The sequence below is a fragment of the Phyllopteryx taeniolatus genome, unplaced genomic scaffold, assembly GCF_024500385.1.
Source record: "Phyllopteryx taeniolatus isolate TA_2022b unplaced genomic scaffold, UOR_Ptae_1.2 contig_25, whole genome shotgun sequence".
NCBI classification, from domain to species: Eukaryota; Metazoa; Chordata; class Actinopteri; order Syngnathiformes; family Syngnathidae; genus Phyllopteryx; species Phyllopteryx taeniolatus.
The window spans coordinates 285,233-309,921 of NW_026903173.1; the positions used below are offsets into that span (position 1 = coordinate 285,233).

Here is a 24,689-nt window from a genome sequence, read left to right on the forward strand (position 1 = left end):
AGTAATTTGTCCAGCTCATTTTATGTTTAATAAGGGTACCCGCTAACATTCAATGCTCCAGTCATGCACGGATTGCTGCCTCCTGTTCTGCATATGAAAACGTCTTCATGTGAGACTATTGCGCCGCTTTTAAAGGGAATGAAAGAATCCGGTTCAATTGGACAGGATTGAAATCGGCTGTGATGACACCCACACCAGCGCCCACTTATAAATGGGCTGGGGGTACGCCGGTCCACGAAATTACCAAAAACAGGCCAAGCAGAGTTATGCCAAGCGCAGCGTTGGATTTGCACTAGAACAAGGATTCATCTTTTTAAAAAGTTTTTAAATAATGTATGTAGATACAGTATGTCAATGAAACAATCCACAAATGAGAGGGTAATTACCTCCATATATTACTGTGCTGACTGCTCCTCAGTGGCCTCAGGTGGAGCATTGGGATCCAGGAAATCTGGGTGCTGTAGTTCCTTCAGATATTTGGGAGGGGTGAGGATGTGGGTGGAACCTGCGGAAGACAAACACCTAAGCTCAAAATCAATTCTGAGTGTCACCTCCCTCATTGTACTGCAGACAGTTTTCTCCTTTTTATGAGATTTTAGGAAAATAGAGGTACAGTGAAAAAGCAAGCATGTACTACTCTTTCGACGTAAATAAGTAAGTAATACCATCTCTGTTGAATCTGTAGCCGTGGGAAAAGAAAACTTCCAAACACTCGGTGGGATTTGTCTTACTCTTCTTCTTATAAATGAACAGATAACTTACTGTACATTTCTATACCTTTATTTTTTTGTATATTTACTTAAATACCGCTGTCATAATTAAACATTTTTTAATTACAACTAAAAGAGAAAAAGTTCTGGAAAATTTTTTACTTCGGTTTATTTGAAATCATGTTTTATAACCCTTCCTCTCTGTAAGTTTAAGCCACCTTTTCTATAAAAAATTTTACACTTTAGAACTACTATTAGTTCTAAAGAATTTTTAGAATTTTTCATCTGTGAACACCAAAAACAAAATAGAGAGCATGGATAATAAACAAACAAACTAACTAACTAATAAATAAATAAATAACTAAGCCTTGGAAAAATCTGAGAACATACCAATTATGGCCTCCCATTTGCCATTGGTTTGGGTGACCTCATACACACAGCGCATCTCACTGTAGGTCATGCCTCCAATAATGAAGACAATAACCCTTGGCCCAGTCTTCACCTCTGTGGGACCCCGGTTTTTGTGCCAGTTACCATAGCGGGCAGTACTAAATAAAAAAAAAAAAAGAAACATGGCATACATTTGTATTTCCATTTGTAGTGCATGCTTTCCATCATACAGAGAACCAGACTAGACGCATACAGGAAAGGAAGAGCGGAACGGAGTCACACATATGGGACTGCGCATCTTAGTGTAGTAATACTAATCAATGATGGTGCACATTTTTGTGTTGATCTAAAATAGTATTGGCTCAAGTAGAACACTCTTCTGGATCTCATTCTCAGGACCAAACAAAGCAGATAATAATAATAATTCATATATATAATAGATACAGTATTTGTTCATATTCACTGTATACAACACAGGTGTCAAAGTCAAGGCCGGTCAGCCAGATCCATCCCGCCATATCATTTCATGTGGTCCTCGAATTCAAATCATGTGTCTCCTTATGTTCTCCTGGACCAAAATTTCAAATTGTCTTTAATGTTGACAAATGGCAAGCATTTTAAAAGAAGAAATTTAGGAGTCACACGGACAGGTGGATGCGTTTGCGTTTGGACCATTTTCAACTGCACGAAATTTTTTTTTGAAAACTGAATTCTACAAAAATAAGGGCATACAAAAACCGAGATTCCACTGTGATGATATGATTAGTGATGATACATTATATAGTTCCACATTTATAACAGCCCTCTGAGGGAAACCATTACTACAATTAGAAATAATGAATACTGTGATGTACTAACCTTGATGGAGCACTGGCTTTGGCTGATGCTTGTCTCTGGGAAACGTATGGGTATTGCTTAATGTCAAGTTTATCCTCAATGGCATCCTGTAGGAACACAAGTTTTAGTTCTCCCTTTTAAGAACAGAATCATATTGCACAAAACAGCACACCTCGATGAGATCCTTGACGAGAGGAGTCCATCTTGAAAGTTGGTACGTGTGCTCACTGATTCGTTCCTTACGGTCAGGCTTTTTGGTTTTCTTGGCAGTTCCCTGCAACGGAATCATGCAAAATTAAATTTCGTCACAAACATAGTCACAAATATCCATCCATCCATCCATTTTCTGTGCCGCATTTCCGCACTAGGGTTGCGGGCGTGCTGAAGCCTATCCCAGCTATCTTTGGGCGAGAGGCGGGGTACACCCTGAACTGGTAACCAGCCAATCGCAGGGCACATAGAAACAAACAACCAACATTCACACCTATGGGCAGTTTAGAGTCTTCAATCAACCTACCATGCATGTTTTTTGGGATGTGGGAGGAAAACGGAGTACCCGTAGAAAACCCACGCAGGCACAGGGAGAACATGCAAACTCCACACAGGCGGTGCCGGGGTTTGAACCGCGGTCCTCAGAACTGTGAGGCAGATGTGCTAATCGTTCCTCCAAATCACAAATATTGAAAGGCAATTGTTACAATTATAGTTTTTTATCTTTTTTGGTTTTTTAATTTCTATTTTGCATATGCAGATGCTATTTGCATATCTGTTGTTGACCAATACTGCCCACTCATGTGCCTGAGCAGCATCTGCAACATTTGCACAATCGACATTGTCCCATATTTTCACACTACTAGTCACTTTAAACTGCATACATTACTTGAAGTCTCTGCGCCCTTTGCACAATGGTCATTGCACCGGACTATTGTTCTATTAGTCAGTTCAAACTCCTCTAATTGCTAGACGACGACTGCATCTTTTTGCACAATTGTCAAAAAAATGTACCGGGATTACCAGATTACTAGCCGCTTTTTATTGTTCAATGACTGTTTTTTTTCCCCAATGTCTCAAAAGTGTTCTCTGTCAATTGACTGTCTGTTGTCGTACTAGAGCGGCTCCAACTACCGGAGACAAATTCCTTGTTTGTTTTTTGGACATACTTGGCAAATAAAGATGATTCTGATTCTGATTTAGATATATGTTCACCCAACCCTGAATTTGCTTCTCTTACGTTTACCTCCTGTTAGAAGGCTGCTCTACATATATTAAGTCTCTAAGTTGTTGTTGCAAGGACTTTAAGCACACACTGAGCTATATTTTTAGCTAAGGCGACTACAGATCAGGGTATCGGAGGTGTTTCATACTTTACAATTACAATTTACTTGACAAACACAGCTTACCTCAGAGACGATAGGCACACCCATGTGTGCCATGTTGGAAATTATGTCACTGTCCTCGGGTGGGATGCTGGCATGCTGGAGCAATTTACACAAGTTTTCTTCGGTCACACCTGACACACACACACACACATGCGTACAGTCGATAAAAGAGACACGTGGACGTTCACAAATAAACAGTAATGTGTATTGAGAAATAGTGGGTATCACAAAAGAGGTCCGACATTTCTATAATATATGAATACATACAATGGCGGAAATAATTATTCGATCCCCCGCTGAATTTGTAAGTTAGCTCTCTAAGAAATTAGCAGTTTCCAATTGTTATGGTTGTTTATTAATTATGGTAATGAAAGAATATCAGTCCAGAAATCATACAAAATAAACAATATAAAAGTAATAAAATGTTCATTTAAGTTGGTGACATGTATAACTTATTATTTAATATGGTATGACTATAATATTAAAGTGCAACCAAACAGGAGAAGAAAATGTTTTGTAAATTTGGCACATCACAGGGAAGAGTCTTGTTAACAAGCATGCCAATTAATTAATGAACTTCATTAATGAAAAATTTGCAAAGTATGTGAAAACAGGCTTCAAAATGGTCAAGAGTTGAGACATACTTTCAGCTTGTAGACACCTCTCCTGTCAATCAAATACACGTACCACCTTCCTTCTGTCCAAGACATCACACGCTTTCCACCGGCAGCAGAGAAGCAGCCTCTGAGCCTGCATAATGACCATAAATTGCTTCCGCCAGGACCATTTTCCCTCCTTAGAAATTCAAAGGAGGATCTCGTCCATTTCACCGCTGCCTCGCAACACAACGTGCGTGGGTGTTGAATGGCAAGATACGTTGTCCAAATAACACAAAACACATTACACTTCAGGGAAGATGTATTTTTTTTAAGTTATGGGCATAGTTTCATGGCCAATTGCATGCTATGCAGGTAGAACTGGGTGAAGTTATTTATGAACGAAGTAGTGCAATTCTGCCAAATGGCCACTGCTTGGAATAAGGGCACTTGGTGGCGGGGCTAGTTTTTAGTCTCGCTCACAAAATCAGGAACATTTTGAAGGTGAAAAGAGTTTTCAATCATAACGCAATAATTCAGTACAATATTGTTCTCAGTCTTTGCACATACTTTCAGCACCTATCTTCAAACGTATTAATGTATTTAGACACAAAACACGAAAATGAGTTTGGTTGCACTTAAAAAGAAAAAACAGTAAGTACACATGTCTGACCATTCTTGAGGAAGATGTAAAGCAGAATGATGCGGATCTTGTCAGAGACACTGACATTGGTATCCAGTAAGATTGGTACTATAAGCCTCATGGGATCTTTTATCTTCTCACCCTCTGCATCGGTACCCATTGCAAGGTCCTTTCAGAAAGGAAGACAGACGTCAGGTTATTTAGATCAGTTTGGTTCCTTTAAAACAGTGTAAGACATTTCATTGTGCGCCACATCGTAATTATGGTTGCCCTCAGAGGGCCGCTCGTAACTACGAAACCATGTAAATATATATTTTCAGAAAAGTGCAACATTACTATTTTGTCTTCTTTTTAGAAACTAAACAACACAGACTGACGCAACAGTAACAGTTGAACAGTCTGTAACTACTGCCCAAAGGATCTTGCTAGCTAGAGGCTAAAGAGTAGACAAGCATTCCTGTCCTTTACCTATGCACCATTACACCCTTAATAATCACTCTATTCTCCTCCTCCTCCTCATATCATGACTGCATTTTATTTTTATGATAAGTGGTACAGAAAATTGATGGATGGATATAAGTTTTTAAGTTTTCATATATATATATACATATATATATATATATATATATATATATATATATATATATATATATATATATATATATATATATATATATATATATATATATATACATAGATATATATATATATATAGAGGTTAGATTCAGGCGGCACGGTGGCCGACTGGTTAGAGCGTCAGCCTCACAGTTCTGAGGACCCGGGTTCAATCCCCGGCCCCGCCTGTGTGGAGTTTGCATGTTCTCCCCGTGCCTGCGTGGGTTTTCTCCGGGCACTCCGGTTTCCTCCCACATCCAAAAAAACATGCATTAATTGGAGACTCTAAATTGCCCGTAGGCATGACTGTGAGTGCGAATGGTTGTTTGTTCCTATGTGCCCTGCGATTGGCTGGCAACCAGTTCAGGGTGTACCCCGCCTCCTGCCCGATGACAGCTGGGATAGGCTCCAGCACGCCCGCGACCCTAGTGAGGAGAAGCGGCTCAGAAAATGGATGGATGGATGGAGGTTAGATTCAAGATGCCTGACAAGACACCGAGAAGTTCAGGCAGTCAGTCCCGATCTAAATGTCGACCAGGTATAAAATTCCATCAAATTTCATGGCTGATTCTTGTTCAGATATGTATATAAGTGTTCAATGTTTGCTATTGCAGTCAAATTTCACAAAGGTCAGTAACTGTCATGATTTACCATGCCATTATGCATGATGTACACATATGTGGACAGAAGGACTTAGTTTTGATAGTTTTGTTGAACATTGTCGATTTGTCCATTTGTGGAAAAAGGGAGTTAGATTTGAAATTGTATTTTGGGATTATTTTGAATGATTTGTACAAGCAAATATGGCATGTTTGATTAATCAATTTATATCGATTTTTCTCATGAAGTTTTTGTTATTCTGTGTCACAAGTACAGGAGTTGCTGGGGTTAATTGGTGGAGACAAGTCAGAGGTGGAAGACTTGTCAGAGATTGATGATCCCGTGGGGGAAGCTGATTATCAGCCCCCACAACAGGAGCCAAGCAGGAGTGAGGAGGACAGTACTGGGTCTGAGCACCCCATTCCACAGCACTCTCAGCCTATCAGAGGACATAAATGTCTCAGTGATGGATATGAAGAATATCTTTCAGATCGTGACAATGACAGATCACACACTCCCAGGCGTCGTTCTCGGGCACAGCGGGATGAGGATGATGTCTCAATGAATGTCCCAGAAGAGACAACGCTAGGACCAAGCCATCAAGAACAGTCTAAGAAAGGGCATGGGGTGTGATGGAGGGCTTCGCCGCTAAAACCAAATCAAGCCCAGTTTGAGCATGAGGAGGAAACTGTGGATAACAGAGAGGGCTGGACACCACTGAACTACATTGAAAAGTATATTGATGAAGAGTGGGGACCTACTCAACACATCAACTGATGAAATGTATCAGTTTTTTGGTGCTTCTATTTTGATGTCTTGCAGTCAAGATGTACTGGTCCAGAGCCTAATAATTCCTGCCATCACTGAAAAGTTCATGTCTTCAGAATGAAGAAATCACTCAAAGTGGTTTTTGATGATGATGTTCCAGAAGATCTGAAAGAGTGTGATAAATTCTGGAAGATGAGGCCTTTTCTGAACCGCATTCTGAAAGGTTGCAAGTCTCAGGCTCGACCAGAATGTGTTTCCATTGATATGCAGATGATTCCATTCACAGGATCTGCCAATGAAACCAAACCCAGATGACAAAAACAGCAGATGGTATTGTGCTGGACTTTGACATTTACCAAGGTGCACATGTACTCCATGAGCAGGTTGAAGAACCAGGGAATCTGGGTTTGGGAGGCTTGGTGATAGCTCGTCTGTCTCAAACTCTGCGTCCTAATACAAAAGTATATTGTGATACATTTTTTACATCCATCGAAAGTGTCGAACACAGGATGAAGAAACAGGTGCGCTTAACTGGTACATTTATTAAGAATCAGGTCACTGCAGTAGAGCACAAGCTACCCACTGACAAAAAAATGAAAGCAGACGGAAGCGGTACCTCAGCACTGAGGGTGGAAAGATTTGCGTGGTGAAGTGGTTATGACAATAAACCGGTATTGATGATGTCTGTTGTTCATGCTACAGAGCCAGAAGACACCTGCCAGAGATGGGACAAGAAACTGAAATGATATGTGACCATCTAGCGACCAAGTATTATCCGTGAATACAACTCCAAGATGGGTGGTGTTGACCTTGTTGATAGAATGATGAGTATACTATTGCATGAATGGCCGTACAAAGAAATTGACACTGCGGATGCTAATGCACTTGACTGATTTGGCTTTAGCCAACAGCTGGTGACTGTACCATAAAGACCTCAGTGTATTTGGCACTTCTAAGAAGAACGTCATGCAGTTCCTTGAATTTCGAATGGAAGTGGCCATGACCTTCTTGGGTCAGCATGACAATGACAACTCTGACTTTTCAGAGCAGAAGATGACCCAGATGTTCCGATCCAAGGGAAAAGGCGTCCAGTGACAGCTGTGCCCCATGTCTCAGTTCGTAGGAGGGCTAACACACATCTTCCAGAGGTGGTAAACTTGAAAAATGCAGCGTGCTGCAGAGCAAAAGGCTGCTCAGGAAAAACTCGAGTGCAGTGTGTTACATGCAAGGTGTTCCTCTGCTTACAGAGAGATTGCATCTGTTACACAGCCTTTCACACATAGGTGTAAACATGTTTCCATGGGGAAAAAAGGTTGAAGTCATAGTTTGGGAGTGTAAGTGCAATGTTTTATGTTTCATGACATGTTCAGAAGAATGCTGATGTGTTCAGGCACCAAACAAAGAGTTTTGCACATCATTACTCTACTGTGACTGCCTTGTTTCAGTTTACCCCAAAGGCAGTCCCAACAAGAGAGTCAACGCATGTTATTTTAGATGTCATTTTATTGCAGCTTTTTGAGATCTTTTGTCTGACTTGATTTTGGCGTGACGGATTCTGTTTAAGGGATTTCTTGATTGAACAGGTCTGGAGGTAATCAGGCTTGGGTGTGCTCAATGAAAATTAACAAAAAATGTGCCACAGTTAATTCATGATTTAACAAGGGGGTAATTACTTCTTCACACAGGGCCAGGTAACTTTGAATAGTTTTTTTCCTTAATAAATGAAATCACCGTTCAAAAACAGCATTTTAAGTTCACTTGGGTTATATTTGTCAGCTATTTATATTGGTTAGTGATCTTAAACATTAAAGTGGGAAAACTATGCAAAAATATAAGAATTTGAGAAGGGGGCCAATACTTTTTCACGGCACTGTATAAAGGTGGAAATTAGGTCAAATAAGTGTACTGTATATTTGTCATCTGTTGTTTTTATATTGGCGGCATGGTGGCCGACTGGTTAGAGCGTCAGCCTCACAGTTCTGAGGAGCGGGGTTCAATCCCTGTCCCCGCCTGTGTGGAGTTTGCATGTTCTCCCCGTGCCTGCGTGGGTTTTCTCCGGGCACTCTGGTTTCCTCCCACATCCCAAAAACATGCATTAATTGGAGACTCTAAATTGCCCGTAGGCATGACTGTGAGTGCGAATGGTTGTTTGTTTCTATGTGCCCTGCGATTGGCTGGCAACCAGTTCAGGGTGTACGCCGCCTCCTGCCCGATGACAGCTGGGATAGGCTCCAGCACGCCCGCGACCCGAGTGAGGAGAAGCGGCTCAGAAAATGGATGGATGGATGGATGTTTTTATATTGTTGTGAGGCCTTTAATGTATTACAGTTAAATGTCCATTGTCCTCTGCTCTTAATTCTGGTCACATTTGAACGGTCATATCAATTGAAATTTGTTGAAGAGGCCTTAATTACCTGTTCCACACGGCAGAGTTTGTCAACAGTGCCCTGGTAGCGGTTCATACAATCCTCAGCCAGGTGAAGATGGGTTGAATACTAACAAGATAAGAAGATTTTTTTAAGTTGATGAGTTTTGCTGTTAGAAAAAAAGCAATCATTTGAGAACAATATACAATAGTTAAAAACATTTGCTAATTGAAATGTATAAAAATGTATTGTTAGTGCAGTTTGCTGGAGATTATGGTTTATGCGCATCTATTGTCTTTTATCCAGGTTATTGTAATCCACTTGAGTTGAGTCCATCTGCGCTTTGAAAAGCAGCCTATTATTATTAACAAAAAGTATAAAGTACAATAAGACACGAAGACATGGTAAGAGAACGATGTGACTCCACAGCTCAACACTGCACAAACTGAGCCTTTTTTCCTACAGTAACATTCATGAGATATATGGCAAAATATGCAATTACATACATAACATGAAACACTCAATTAAACACACTAATGAAAGAAAGTACAGCAATTACAGTATGCCACTTTGTCTCAAAACACACATACCCGCATGAACAGAGTAAAAAAATTATATATCTCTTAACCCCTCCATACCCGACCCCTAATTGTTCTCCAATCTTAGAAATGATTACCAAAAACAACATAAACATGTACAGTATCCCATTACACAGGAAATTTGTAATCAACATTCTGTTGAGAGTATTATGTCCATACTACAGTGAGGCTTCCTCTCACACTGCTTCCAAAAGAAGACATACAGTATCTATCTTTTTATACGAACCTGGCAAACAAATTAATGTCATCAGGCAAAGTACAAATGACCTTGCTGATGACCCATAAGTTTCTTGGTGCAGTGTTGTCCACAATCAAAAAAAAAACAAAAAAAAAAGTCTTCTGGCACAGTTTCTTGACACCTGAGACTAATTCTGGCGTGCTTGGAGTTCAGGCAAATTACTCTCAACCAGCGTTTCCAAAAGAGGTCTGCCATGCCATGTATTGGACCTTTTTCTATTGTGAGCATAGAGATCCTCCCTCTGGAAAAGTCCTGTAGGTAAAGATGGCCTAGTCCTAAGTAGTAGGAGGTGATTTGGGGTGAGTGCCTCCAGATCATTTAGGTCATTGGACGATGTGGTAATGGGTATCCATTAATGATGTCTCAGCTTCACACAGAAATATTGGAAGGCTCTCCTCATCCAAACTATGTGTCTTCAAAGTGCCACTGCGGATTTTCCTGGTGGACCGGACTAAAGGATCCCAGACCCCACCATGATAAGAAGGAGCTGGGGTATTGAACATCCACTTCATGCCTTGTTGATGCAGAGTGTTCTCTATTTTGGAAATGTTCTATTCTTGGATGGCTTTCTTGAGCTCTCACCCTGAACTGATCTCGAAAGGACCAAAGTTGTCTACCCCAGTTCTTGTGAAGGGTGGTTCATTTGGAAACACTCTATTCTGTGGTACGTCACCCATCTGTTGTTGTTCAGCAACACCATGTAGCCGCTGGCGGACAAAACATTTGGACAGTACTTTTCTGATTGCTGCAGTTGCACCGGGGATCCAGTATTTTAGACGCAATTTGGAAAGAGCACAGTTGTGCCCACTATGACCTACTTTGTTGTGGATTTCCTGGAGAATTAGTTCTGAGACTCGAAGGTCTTTAGTCAAGATGGCTGGGTGATTTGACTCCTCCGGCATGGCTCCGCCATGGCTTCCTCCAACTCTTAGGACTCTTACGACTCCGTCTTGAAGAACGAGATTGAGTTTATATATGTGACTGCTCTTTTTCACAGGCCCACCTTTTCGTAGCATGTTGATTTCCTCCTGGAATTTCTGTCTCTGACAGAGGCATAAGATCTCCAGTTCAGCTCTTTCAGTTCATCCCCTATGACAATTCCTTTCTTTAAGCTTGTTTTGTAGCTTGCCAAAATTTTGTGACGCTGCCATCTTTGATGTTCATTAGCAGCAACTTGTGCAATGTCTCCACTGAGTTCCCTTCTCTTCCTTACCAGAAACAGCAATGTGCTCTTTATTTTACAAATCCATGAAAACTGCCCTTTTGAGTCGTTGCCATAAAGAGAAATGCTCTATCAGCTGCTCAGTGACAATTGTGTTATTCTTCCAATGCCAGAGCACTGATTGCAGTATTTTCTTAGCTGTAAGGTCAGTTAAGTGGTAAGGTCTCTCTGGCCAGCAGTCAGCTGACTTAGTGAGGAAGTCTGGTCATTTCTGCACAAAAGACCTTCTATTCTCTTGATGTACAATCAGCAGGGTTTAGTGTGTGCTTATATGCCTCCACTGTGAAACTGTAGTTGCTTTCAGAATTTCTGAAACTCTCTTGGCTACGAATGTACAGAATCTGGTTGTTTCATTGTTATTGTACAGTAACACAGCCATGCGATCTGTCCAAAACAGGGTCAATGAGCTGCACCTGTAATTCTCTCCTCAACATTCTGTCTACGAGCCCTGCCATAGTTGCCACTGTTAATTCAAGGCATGGAATGGTGGTGGGTTTGAGTGGGGTGACCCTGGCCTTTCCATTTACAAAAGCATAATGGACTTGATTGCTGCTGTTTTGTTGTGCTACTCTACGTAGGTCACTGTGCCATAACCCTCTTACTTGCATCAAAAAATTGTGCAGCTGAGTAAAGACTGACTCTTCAAAATGTGATGGCTTGAAATATCTGTCCACTTCAAACTTGCTGAGCAGCTATAGACGTTTCATCCATTCATACAACTGCTGGACAAGATTGTCTGGAACTGCGCCATCCCCAGTCCACTTTTGTCTACATAAAATCTGTTTCGCAGGTAGAATCACTGGTGACAACATTCCCAATGGATCATAAATGGAACTCACCATGGAGAGGATATTTCTTCTGGTGGGACGTTTGTCTTGAATGATGATTTTGAATTTGAAGTGATCGGTCTGGACACACCATTGTACTCAAAGAGCTCTATCCAAGGGGAGAGAATCTTGATCCAGGTCCAGGAGCCTCACTTATCAAGGCTATGCATGCACAAACGGGTTCTGAAAGATGCGTAGGTCATGTGACCTATCCAAAAAAAATAATTGATGGGAAAAAGCACGAAGGCACGCTGCGTACGCACAAAACAGGGCCTGAAAGATGAGTACGCAGGTTACGGCGACAAGTATGTGACACATCCATCCATCCATCCATTTTCTGAGCCGCTTCTCCTCACTAGGGTCGCGGGCGTGCTGGAGCCTATCCCAGCTGTCATCGGGCAGGAGGCGGGGAACACCCTGAACCGGTTGCCAGCAAATCGCAGGGTACATACAAACAAACAACCATTCGCACTCACAGTCACACCTACGGGCAATTTAGAGTCTCCAATTAATGCATGTTTTTGGGATGTGGGAGGAAACCGGAGTGCCCGGAGAAAACCCACGCAGGCACGGGGAGAACATGCAAACTCCACACAGGCGGGGCCGGGGATTGAACCCCGCACCTCAGAACTGTGAGGCTGACGCTCTAACCAGTCGGCCACCGTGCCGCAGTATGTAAACCCATCCATCCATCCATTTTCTGAGCCGCTTCTCCTCACTAGGGTCGCGGGCGTGCTGGAGCCTATCCCAGCTGTCATCGGGCAGGAGGCGGGGTACACCCTGAACTGGTTGCCAGCTAATCGCAGGGCACATAGAAACAAACAACCATTCGCACTGACATTCACACCTACGGGCAATTTAGAGTCTCCAATTAATGCATGTTTTTGGGATGTGGGAGGAAACCGGAGTGCCCGGAGAAAACCCACGCAGGCACGGGGAGAACATGCAAACTCCACACAGGCGGGGCCGGGGATTGAACCCCGCACCTCAGAACTGTGAGGCTGACGCTCTAACCAGTCGTCCACCGTGCCGCAGTATGTAAACCCATCAAATTAAAAAAAAAACGTACGTAAACTCTAACCAGAGAAGGAAATATAGCATTGCATGAGGTGGTGAATAGAAGACATGCGTCTCACGTGCATGTCCAGTTCCACTTAATGTCAAACGTTAATTGTGGATTGTATACAGAATTTGCACTTTGTGTACGGGTTTATGTTGTGTCTGTGTTTTTTTTTAAATAATGACACATACTCGTCATGATTTTAAAGGGGACATATTTTGCCAAAACAACTTTTTCTAGTTTTTGGAATATAATATTGTCTTCATGGTGCCCCAGTAAACGTGAAATATGAATTAAAATCGTCCACGTATTTCTGAGTTCCAGATGTTTTTCTGCGGAGAGGCCTGGAATCAGGTCTTTCGAATTTCTCGAGCTTATCCACATCACTAGCGAAGATCTTCGCCTCCCCTTTCCGCTCCTGAGTCAGTGCTGGTAACATAAGAAACACATACGCTCTCACAAGTGGGTCTTCTACAAAGAGGCAACCAATCAGAGGAAAGGGCCTGGTCTTAGCCAAATATGGACAAAGTGGATACAAAACTGTCTCAAAAAGAAGTAGCTGTCAGAGGGGCCTTTTCTGGACACGTATGACAAAACCAAGGTGTATTTTATTTTATTTTTTTTTATGAAATTGACCGTCAGTTTACCACATGTTAATCATGTACAACTGATGATAAAATTAAGGTTTTTTTTTTCAGTATGCAAATCGAGACAGCGACATAGCTGAGAGACAGAACGCGCTGTTCAATCTTTTATTGCAAATAAAATGCAACACATGAACAAATAAAATAAAAGAAGTGGTTTCATGTGTCCTTCGTTTATTCCAGTTGGGAGCGGTCGCTGACCGGTGGTAGGACGCACAATTCAATTTCTCCTGACAGAACTTGCTCATGTGCTCTTGTTTCAAGCAGCTGAAGCAGAGCTATTTTTTCCTTATGAAGGCATTTTCCTACATTGCTCCATGCTGTGTTACCCCTGACAGAAGAGACAAGGTTTGGTGAAAGCACTGACTGAGCTGGTAGCAGCTTTCATGTTTGGGTCTCTTTCAATGTTAACGCCAGCTTGGTTGTTCACTTGTGAGGCAGTTTGTGGTGAAAATTGTCGTATCATGCGTCCTTTCTGACATGAGGCTTATTGATGGCTTGGATTGTCCCTAGACATAGTCCTTGATATCACCAAACTGAGGATGTCACGCAATCCTAGCCTCTCTATTGATGAACTTGACAAAATCTTTAAACTTGGATCTTAGAGCTTGTTACTCCTGAGTATCAAAGGCAACAATTCTCCACTTTTCTCTCAACTTGTAGAGAAGTTTATCTATGATGTCTTGCATCTTAGCTACATTATCCAACTCCCCTATGTACTCTGGATTTGCCATTGCATTGCTACAAGTGGTGAGAAACAGCACAAGTGCACTGAGAGCTTCACCATCGTCTGCCTTGATTAAAGACCAGTTCAAACCCCTTCTGATGTATGCTACAGCAATTGTATAAGAATTTCCAAAACGTTGGATAGTCAGTACTTCCATTGTCCTGCATCTGCGTGGCCGTGTTTTGGATTGCCACAATTCAGACAGCTCCTCCAGGATTGTGTCCACCTGTTCTCGTTTGCATTGTACTCCACATTTGGGTGACTCTCACTTGACAAAACATTCATCATCAGTTTGTGAAGCATTGGATCTCTCATATAAATGTAACACTTTGAGCTTAGCATCAGCAGCACCTACAGCTGTCCAAATATCAAGTTCTTCCTTTTCTGCCTTAAGCTGAGCTTCTTGTTCCTCCAAAGCCTGTCGTTGTTTCAGTGCTAACAGTGCAGCCTTTTCCAATTCTGCCTTTAAGCGTGCAGATCAAGCAGAGGATGCTGCGATTGAAGAACTAGAACTTGCCTTAGACTTCTTAGATTATGCCAGTGATATGCTATCAGACGGAAAGACAATTTCATTGACTTGCTTTGCTTCCTCAGTACATCTATATACAGTTGTAATCCAAGCATTAACTTGTTTAATGAAATCTCTGAATATATTATTAGACTTTGGGTCAAACCAAAACTACTGATCGTTGTGTGTGTCCTCTTCTGATTGTATTTGCTGCAACATCAACATTAACAGAGGTATTCAGCTCACAAAACTCTCCTTAGAGCTCATTAAATTCAACAGCCAACTTATTTTTTACTTCTTCCTCATTGCAATCTGCATCGATCAAATTGAGCATTTCATTGTTTTTAATGTTAATTTAGCCCAACATAGCTTTCCTTGAATCAATTTTCCTCTGTAGTTTGTCTTCCATAGCTTCAGCTGTAGGTTTCACTTGCTGTTTTTCCATTGGAGCTGTATCTTTATGAGTATCCATGATGAAAGATTAGCCTTTTCACTTGCTAGCCGTTGTCAGCTCCACAGCAAAACACGACAGTATCTTTTACAATCCATGCAGAAAGAAAGTTGTCTGCGAGTCGTTAGCGAGTTTTGGACGCTAATTTACGTACCAATACTGGTTGTATTTCCAATCCACACATTTCTTTGTCCTGACGTTGCTTAAAAATCATTTTCTTGTCCTCCAAATCCTGGGATCCAAAATACATTTTCTAATTCCAAGGAGTTGGCCAAGAGAAGGTTCTCTTACCAATGTAAGTGCAGTTTGTTGTTGGTCAATGCTTACGCGCATCTACTGTCATTTATCTCGGTTATAGTAATCTGCTTGAATTGAGTGCATGCATGCTTTTGAAAACCTTTTATTATTAACAGAAATTATAAAGTATGTAGCGTATATGGATTTGGGATAAAACTTTATTTATTTGAGAAATGAATTTGTCGAAGTTGAACACCTGAGTTCACTTCCGGGTTAGTCCGATTTATGTTTTAACGTTAAAATCGGACTATTTTATCTCGAAAAGAGGCACCACGTTTCTTTTTAGATGTGTAAAACTTTAGGAAAAAAATGTAAGAAAAAAACCTCTATGTCTCATAATTTGAAGATTGCTGCAGGAATTAAATAAGAGTTCTAGAACCCAGAGGTCTCTTATCGTATCCAAGCAAACAAAGAAGCGATACATGTAGTTGGTTTTATAAAAAAATGAATTAAATCTAACAGGGGTCTAACTACAGGGAACCAATGCAGAGAAAAGGAAAACAAGGTACAGGTAAGCATTCGTAAAGCAGTTCGAACTTGTGATGTAGGTGTGCAGTGAGGATGTACAGTGCGCAATGCATAAACCTGGGATTCTTGGTGCCATTAATTTAAACCCAAATATGCACCAATCTGTACTTTAGTAGACTGCAATGTTGGACTTCCGTGTCTTGAACATGATTGAGGCAGGCAGGTCGAGCTTCCGGGTGTTCGGCTGGCCCGGTCAGGTGGATTTGGCGGAAAGGAAGAAGAAAAAGAAAAAAGGACCCCAAAAAGTTCCCAGGCAGGATGGCCGGAGCTCGGGTGTCTCTGCTCGCAAGCTGTTAATTAGTTTAATGTCCAGTTGAGAAGTCAGGATTTCTGGTCTCTGCTTTTGATGAGCTCTTTCAGACTAGTTGGTAATTCATTTAGCGTCCGTGTGAGATAAACCATGCACCCCCGTGACCGTCTGTCTCGGTGAGGGAGCGGAGACAGGGATGCCCCCCGTCTGTGATTGGGGGTCATGGTGCCATTTGGTGAGAGCATGTCCGTTACAAGTACAATAAGACACGTAGACACCGTAAGAGAACTGTGTTACTCCACAGCGCAACACTACTCAAACTGAGCCTTTTTTCCTACAGTAACAATCATGAGATGACCCTGGTGGACAAAATATGCAATTAGATACATATTATGAGACACTCAATTAAACATATCAATGAAAGAAGGTATAGCAATTACAGTATCCCACTTTATACCACAAAACACACATACCTCATAAACAATAAACAATAGTATATTTCTTAACCCCTACATGTATTATATTATTTTATGTGTAGCCAATGAGAAGTTACGGACAAATGTGAACAATATCACCAAGATTAAGTTTGCTCTACTTACTTTGCTTAGCTCCTTTTGATACTGGGGCATTTTCTTCAGCATCTGAGACAGTTCCTTCATTGTAGTCTGAAAGACAGTGGTGGGAGTAATGAGTGATTACGTATGAGTAAAATAACATTATTATGATTTTTATTAAGTATGATTAAAAATATTTCCGTACGTCTTTGTTGGTATGTGTACTGTATGTCATTGTGTCCTTTATGAGCGGCAACCAGACTAATCCTAATCTATCTATAGCGATGTGAAAAAGTATTGACCCCCCTTCTCAAATTATTATTTTTTTGCATAGTTTCCCCACTTTAATGCTTAAGATCAAAGAAATGTCAATATCCAAGATTACTCAAGTAAACATAAAATGCAGATTTTAAATGGTGATTTTATTTATTAAGGGGGAAAAAAACTATTCGAAGCTACCTGTCCCTATGTGCAAAAGTAATTACTCCCTAAACCTAATAACTGGTTGAGTCACCCTAAGCAGCAACAACTGAAATCAAGCATTTTCTAGTAAGAGTAATGTTATTGATTTTCCTCTACCTTTTCTCCTGTGTTCATTTTTTTGCTGGCAGAAAATTCTTTCAGAGAGCGAGTCACAGCCCTATACAAAGAAGAAATATGTAAATCAGAAAATCAGTTAAGAAATACAAAATTAAGCTTTTTGTACATGCTGCAAGAGTCCCAGTGCTGTAAGTCTAACGTAGTCTTTACTGTTTTGTTTGTTTCTTTAAAATATTGCACATTACTACCACATGTGGATATGTGGGTATTTACAACACAACTACTCACGTTGAAACTTCAGCAATGTGTTTATGTCTCAGAGTCAACCACAGGTCATCATCCTCATCCAGCAGTACGTCTTTTGTCCTAGTTTCCCCCATCCCACTGGTCTCAAACCTGGCACAGAAAAGTATACGATTATAGTTGTGAGAAATGAAACACATACTGTACATGATAGGTATAAAGTATACTGTGTTCCGCAACATAGAAAAAAACCCCGAAAGGTATTAAAATTACAAACTGAAATATCATATATACACAAGTATTTCTTGATTAGAGTTCTCCAGTTTATCCAACAACTAAAAACAGTTAAGGTAAACAGTTCCCTTGACTGATGCCTCCTTAGGGATGGGTTAAATACAGAGAAACATTTTGTTGTACATTGTAGATTTGACAAAATAAAGCACCTTGGATAATTCCCACATCTCTAAAATGTGCATATTTCTGCTAGGCATTTTTTGGAAATGGTTCCTTAAGTAAGACGCTGGGCTTTATGGCAGACTAGCATGATAAAGGCATCGAGACACATGAAAGCCACATGCTGATCCGATGGCCTCAGTTGTGTGGTATTATGGGAGTGTTCAGTTTCAAGTGTCAAAGAAAATGGGTGAATACTTTTTCAATTTCAAAAGGGATCAATCAATTATTGTGTGTGTTGCTTGTAGAGTGATGGGAAAATGTTCAAGCCTTTTTTATTGGATCCGAATTATTGTATCTGAATGTGTGTGCATGCATACATACTTGTAGACATCATTCTCAATGCCTAGCAGGTCGTAGGCCATTGCCTGAAGAGTGAGCTCATGTAGAAGTGGTGACACGGGATCAAATCCTCGGTCCAGGATGATTACTTGACTACGGCACTTATCTGGTCCCTGGAGAAATCCAGCATAGAAACAAAAACACTTTATACGGGGCTTTTACTTCATTAGGAGAGTAAATTCACATTAAAACAATTGAAACACCAAAAGTTTTGCTGAACCATGTAACCTTTCAAACACACACACACACACACACACACACACACACACACACACACACACACACATACATATATATATATATATATATATATTAAGATGCATTAAGATTCATCAATCTGCATCTATGGATCCCAAGGGGAAAAAAACCTTCAACGCCTTTTCACACACTGCACTTGCTCGCAGACGACGTCGGACAATGCCCATATTTGGAAGCGGTGACGTAAGCCTACAAGTAAGTCGGGAAGATTTCCCAGCAGAGTGGCCCGGAAATTCGGCAATCTGTATGTCATGGTGCGTGTTTCGGTTTGGGTTGTGTTTGATTTTGCTTCATGTTTTCCTGTGTTCTATGTTTTTCATGTCTTGTGTGTCTTTTATTTAGATTTTTCCATGATACTTGTTTTCCTTTGTTTCTGGAATTAAGTATTTTTTGATACTCCTGCACTACTGCCTTGCCTCCCTGCTTCCTTGCACTTGGGTCCTCCACATTTTGCATTGCCTTCCTTGCCTGCAAACCCCCCACCGTGACAATGTATTTGTCATTGTTGCCAAAGAAAGCCCTGGCTTTGCTTATTTTAAGGAGGAGCAGGTGACGCAGCAGCAAAAAAGGGGAAGAGTCTATCACATCATAATTTCACGCCAGGATCTTTAAATTTAAGCTCGTTCGTGAGGTTGATCGTTAAAAGAGCGCTTCAATGTGAGACGTATCGGTATATAATTTTTTGATAGTGGGACACCGCAATTATTATGCCTTCCTCCATTTCCACCTTGCTCAGAAATCACCGCCAGCCCCTCCAATTAGAGAAGCTTTCTGATGTCACCGTGAAGCACACAACCAACACGGAAACACTATGTTCGTTTCGTGAGTCTTGGTCCTTTGAAATCAAAACATCGTCTGCTTATGCAATATTCGTTTTGATCATCCATCCATCCATTCTCTGAGCCGCTTCTCCTCACTAGGGTCGCGGGCGTGCTGGAGCCTATCCCAGCTGTCATCGGGCAGGAGGCGGGGTACACCCTGAACCGGTTGCCAGCCAATTGCAGGGCACATCGAAACAAACAACCATTCGCACTCACAGTCATGCCTACGGGCAATTTAGAGTCTCCCATTAATGCATGTTTTTGGGATGTGGGAGGAAACCGGAGTGCCCGGAGAAAACCCACGCAGGCACGGGGAGAACATGCAAACTCCACACAGGCGGGGACGGGGATTGAACCCCACACCTCAGAACTGTGAGGCTGACGCTCTAACCAGTCGGCCACCGTGCCGCCTCGTTTTGATCATGCCTCCAAAAAAGCATATAAAGTGTGATAGAAATCAACAAACAGTGTTTTTTTTATTTTTGGAACAATGTGATATAAGTGATGAAGAAGAGGAAACAGTAAGTAACGCTGCATCGGAAAATACGCTGCCACGAAAAATCCGCACATTTCAGACGCAGTGGCTGCCACTGTGGTTACGATACAAAGCTGGAGGAAATGGTGATGATTTATGTACTGTTTACCCTGCACAAAGAACAATATGAAAACTGGAACGAACAGAAATGCGCAAAATAGGAATTACCAGCTTACCACACTCACAATGTCATGCTAAATTGCCTGCACACCAACATGCTCTTCAACATGGAATCACATGGAATTTCTTTCTCCAAGGTGATGTGTTTTGGCAGTGATGGGACCACCGTGATGACCGGGAAGACGAATAGTGTTACTGCACAATTACGTCATCACAATCCTCACCTCACAAATGTTCATTGTATCGCCCATAGAATTTCACTTTGTTCATCGCAGGCTGCTGAAGATATCCCAGCCCGAAAGCAGCACCAACTAATGCTAACGGATCTGCAAGCGGGAAGCATCTCTGCATGACATACAAATGATTATTGACAGCCCTATCCTCAACATTCAGGAAATACATGCTGTACATTGGCTGTCCTCCTATGAAACACTCACCACAGTGTACAGAAGCCTGGAAAGCATGTTTGTTTATCTATGAGCCCGGCATGGGCCATAAAGCAGCAGGCCTCAAGAAGAAGATATATTTAAAATTACTATACATGCACCCATTATATGTCACACTAAACTCTTGTGTCATGGAATGTCAATGCCATTCGATCGCAGTCAAAGCGAATCAAGATGATGGAATATATCACTAAATTAAAAACAGACCTCCTGTTACAAGAAACGCACCTTCTTGAGTCAGAAGAAAAATGCCTCATTGACTCTAATTTCACTCGGGCTATCTCAGCCTTTTATAACAGTACACAAAGAGGAGTCTCAATACAATTTACCGGTCGATCTACGTTCCTACCCTCACCTATGGTCACGAGCTGTGGGTCGTGATAGAAAGAACAAGATCCCGGATACAAGCGGCCGAAATGAGCTTCCTCTGCAGGGTGTCCGGGCTCTCCCTAAGAGATAGGGTGAGAAGGTCGGTCAGAGTAGAGCCGCTGCTTCTCCGCATTGAGAGGAGCCAGATGAGGTGGCTCGGGCATGTGTTTAGGATGCTTCCTGGACGCCTCCCTGGTGAGGTGTTCCGGGCACGTCCCACCGGGAGGAGACCCCGGGGACGACCAAGGACACGCTGGAGAGACTACGGCTCTCGGCTTGCCTGGGATCCCCTCGGAAGAGCTAGAGGAAGTGGCTGGGGAGAGGGAAGTCTGGGCTTCCCTGCTGAGGCTGCTGCCCCCGTGACTCGACCTCGGATAAGCGGAAGACAATGGATGGATGGATGGATGGATGGTTTTAGTACAGTAGCAGATCCAGAAGACCGATACATAATTATACAGGCTACAAGATTGAACAAACTTTATACAATTGTCAATGTACACGCTCCTAATAAAGATGAAACAGCCTTTTTTCACACTTGCTTAACTTGTCAGCCAATTCTACAATTATCATGGGTGGTGACTTTAACCTTATGCTAAATCCCCTTATATATTGCTCAAATCCCAAAAATTGCAATTCACCACAATGCAGCAATATATTAGAGCAGGATATGGACGACTTTGGACTTGTTGACATATGGAGGCTGAAAAACTGTTCAAAAAGAGAATACACATTTTTCTCGTTGGTTCACTGCTCTTTCTCAAGAATAGAATTTTTTTCTCTCAAACAATTCGGCAGCTCAAAGAATTTCCTCCAAAATACATCCAATCATCAAGTGACCACGCACCATTTTCTCTCAATCTAAAAATTTAGTCAAATCTGGGACCCCCACCAACATGGAGCTGTGTAAGATTTCTTCTTACACACACTGGCCACACATAACATATAGGTAGCTTAGATAAAGGTTGTTTCACCGGGACTGCTGTTTAGAATACTTGGTTAGCTTTAAGGGCTGTCTGGTCAGTGTGTCTTGTAAGTACAGCAGATACAGTAATTTGTCAAACATCATTCGAAATCAGTGCAGCACATTCAGGAAGTGTGTGTGTGTGTTGGGGGATAGGCCCGTCACAGACATGGATTGTAAGGACACCTCTTCCTCTGAGAGGACCATGATATTTCTTCACATACAGATCAATCAGTTTAGTCAAGTTTGCATCTCACTGTTGTCTACGCTTTGATTTTAGCTACATAGATTAAGACAAAGCTTACCTTTATCACTTCTACAACGTGCATACATAATTTTCAGTATACTTGCTGCATTGGTGTGGCTAGATTTTCTTCAAAAGGGGAAGTATTTTTTGTCCAGGTTTTGGTGTTACTGTATAGCACTGAAGTACTGAGTAGGTGAGCTGGTTCCCTGTAGAAATGTGTACACATCACAACTGCAAAACCTGTGGCTTTGCACAAGGCTATCTCAACCACTTATACAAGTTTGACATGTGCATCCATTTCTTCCGTACACTTAAAGAAACCCTGCAAGGAACCGTCCATCTCTGAGACTCAGAAAGCTGTACCAGACCTGACTGACAAGAAAAAGGCAAGTTGCATCTGTCTGGTTACAATTTGAAAAAAAATATGTAGCGGGGGATTCAGCTCTGATGAAGACTATGTACCTCTCGTTACATCAAGTAGTGGTGGATTCAGCTCTGATGAAGAGTGTGCACCTCAGACTGCAAATATTGATTGTGATGATAGCCTTTCAACCATCAATGGTCTAAAGCCAGCACACCATAAGATGGCACCATCTACCTCAGAGTCTTCTAAGAAGAGGAAAAGCCATCTGCTAAAACACACAAATTGCCGGGGGGACACAGCAGTTTTCAACACTGACAAACTTGGCATTGATGAAGACCTCGTACGTGATAATGCACCCTGTTCTGATCATGATCCCACCACAAGCAATCCTCAGAAGCCTCCAACTTTTCAGGAAGAAACTGTAATGGAGTCTCAATTTTCTGATAAAGTGGCAATCGTGGAGACGGCACTAAACTCTGATTCTTCTTCCATCCATCCATCCATCCATCCATTTTCTGAGCCGCTTCTCCTCACTAGGGTCGCGGGCGTGCTGGAGCCTATCCCAGCTGTCATCGGGCAGGAGGCGGGGTACACCCTGAACTGGTTGCCAGCCAATCGCAGGGCACATACGAACAAACAACCATTCGCACTCACAGTCATGCCTACGGGCAATTTAGAGTCTCCAATTAATGCATGTTTTTGGGATGTGGGAGGAAACCGGAGTACCCGGAGAAAACCCACGCAGGCACGGGGAGAACATGCAAACTCCACACAGGCGGGGCCAGGGATTGAACCCGGGTCCTCAGAACTGTGAGGCTGACGCTCTAACCAGTCGGCCACCGTGCCGCCTGATTCTTCTTCCACCCACAAAAATTACTGTTATGTTTGCAAGAAACCTCAATCCAAAATTGTCCGTCACCTTAAAATGCTTGAAAAAGAAGAGCCTGATATTGCCAAAGCATTTTTGCTCCCTAAACATTCTAAAGAGAGAAAACGTTTACTTGAGAAACTCCAGAACAAGGGTAATTTCGACCATAACCAAGAGGTTAGGAAAAATGAGAATGGGCCAATAAAACTGAATGGAAGACCAACAAAATCAAATGTTTTAATTAATACCAAAACATATGTGCATTATATTGTAAAGGCATGTTTGTTCGCAAGGAACCGACACTTGCCTCGATGCCCTTCAAAGGCCATGACAGATACAGAAGCTACCGGTAGAGCCAAAGTCTTAGCTCTGGCTGATGTTGCAGAGTCAACAATTAGCCCTGGTGTCTGGAAGCTGCTTGGATATATGAAGCAAGATGAGGTAGCATCTGTAGCTCGAAATGATTTCTTGATACTGCAACTTGGACAGTCTCTCTATAACAAGCATGGATATGCTTAATATATAAGTTATAATATAAGTTATGCGCAAATGAATGGACAGAGCTCATCTCCCACACTGCCCTCGCTACGTTGAACAAATCAAAATTCAACAAAGCCTCTACCATACGCTTCACACAGGATGTGCAGATTTTCCATCAGTACTTGAATAAGAAGTCAGCTGAGGCTGTTGAAAACCTGAAAAACCATGCGTCACCCCAGACTTATGCTGAAGTTGCTAGAGTGACACCTGCTCAGATCATTACCTTTAACAGATGTCGTGCCGGAGAGGTCTCTAAAATGACACGAGAGTGTTTTGAGAAACGGGACCGGACTGAGCTCCATGAGGACATAGCAGTTGGCCTCTCACCGTTTGAGCAAAGGTTGGCCAAGCACTTCAGCAGGGTAGAGATTATGGGAAAAAGAGGCAGAAAAGTTGCTCTTTTGTTAAACCCTGAGGTTGTCAATGTAGCATCTAGTATACAAAAGAGATGTATATAAAGTGCACAGGGACAACCCTTTCCTATTTGCAAGGCCGCAGTGTCCCTCTACCAGCTTCTACAGGGGACAGGACTCCATCAGGATTTTTGCGAGCCAGTGTGGTGCAAAGAATCCGGAATATCTCAGGTCTACACATCTTCGCAAGCATGTTGCAACACTGTCCCAGATTCTTAACCTGAAGAATAATGAACTGGACCAACTGGCCAACTTTTTGGGCCACGACATTCGGGTCCGTAGAGACATTTATCGGCTACCGGAAGCAACAATAGAAATGGCAAAAATCTCCAAGCTTCTCCTTGCAATGGAGCGAGGGTC

The 24,689-nt window shown here is 41.9% G+C and overlaps 1 protein-coding gene across 6 annotated transcripts in view; it reads right to left on the minus strand.

Annotated features, from left to right (window-relative positions):
- stxbp1b (syntaxin binding protein 1b) overlaps positions 1–24,689 on the minus strand; it is a 72,772-nt gene that overhangs the window by 3,767 nt on the left and 44,316 nt on the right. For all 6 annotated transcript variants that reach the window (XR_009787067.1, XR_009787070.1, XR_009787068.1 and 3 more), the window contains 11 exons: positions 18,370–18,500; positions 17,638–17,745; positions 17,389–17,449; positions 16,855–16,920; positions 8,953–9,033; positions 4,586–4,724; positions 3,338–3,447; positions 2,110–2,211; positions 1,959–2,044; positions 1,101–1,258; positions 387–505 (listed from right to left, as the gene is read on the minus strand). Coding sequence is in view for 2 of the 6 variants with exons in the window: in XM_061765113.1 (XP_061621097.1) it covers positions 396–505; positions 1,101–1,258; positions 1,959–2,044; positions 2,110–2,211; positions 3,338–3,447; positions 4,586–4,724; positions 8,953–9,033; positions 16,855–16,920; positions 17,389–17,449; positions 17,638–17,745; positions 18,370–18,500 (1,152 nt within the window). In the remaining 4 variants the exon portion in view is untranslated. The remainder of the gene's footprint in view (positions 1–386; positions 506–1,100; positions 1,259–1,958; positions 2,045–2,109; positions 2,212–3,337; positions 3,448–4,585; positions 4,725–8,952; positions 9,034–16,854; positions 16,921–17,388; positions 17,450–17,637; positions 17,746–18,369; positions 18,501–24,689) is intronic.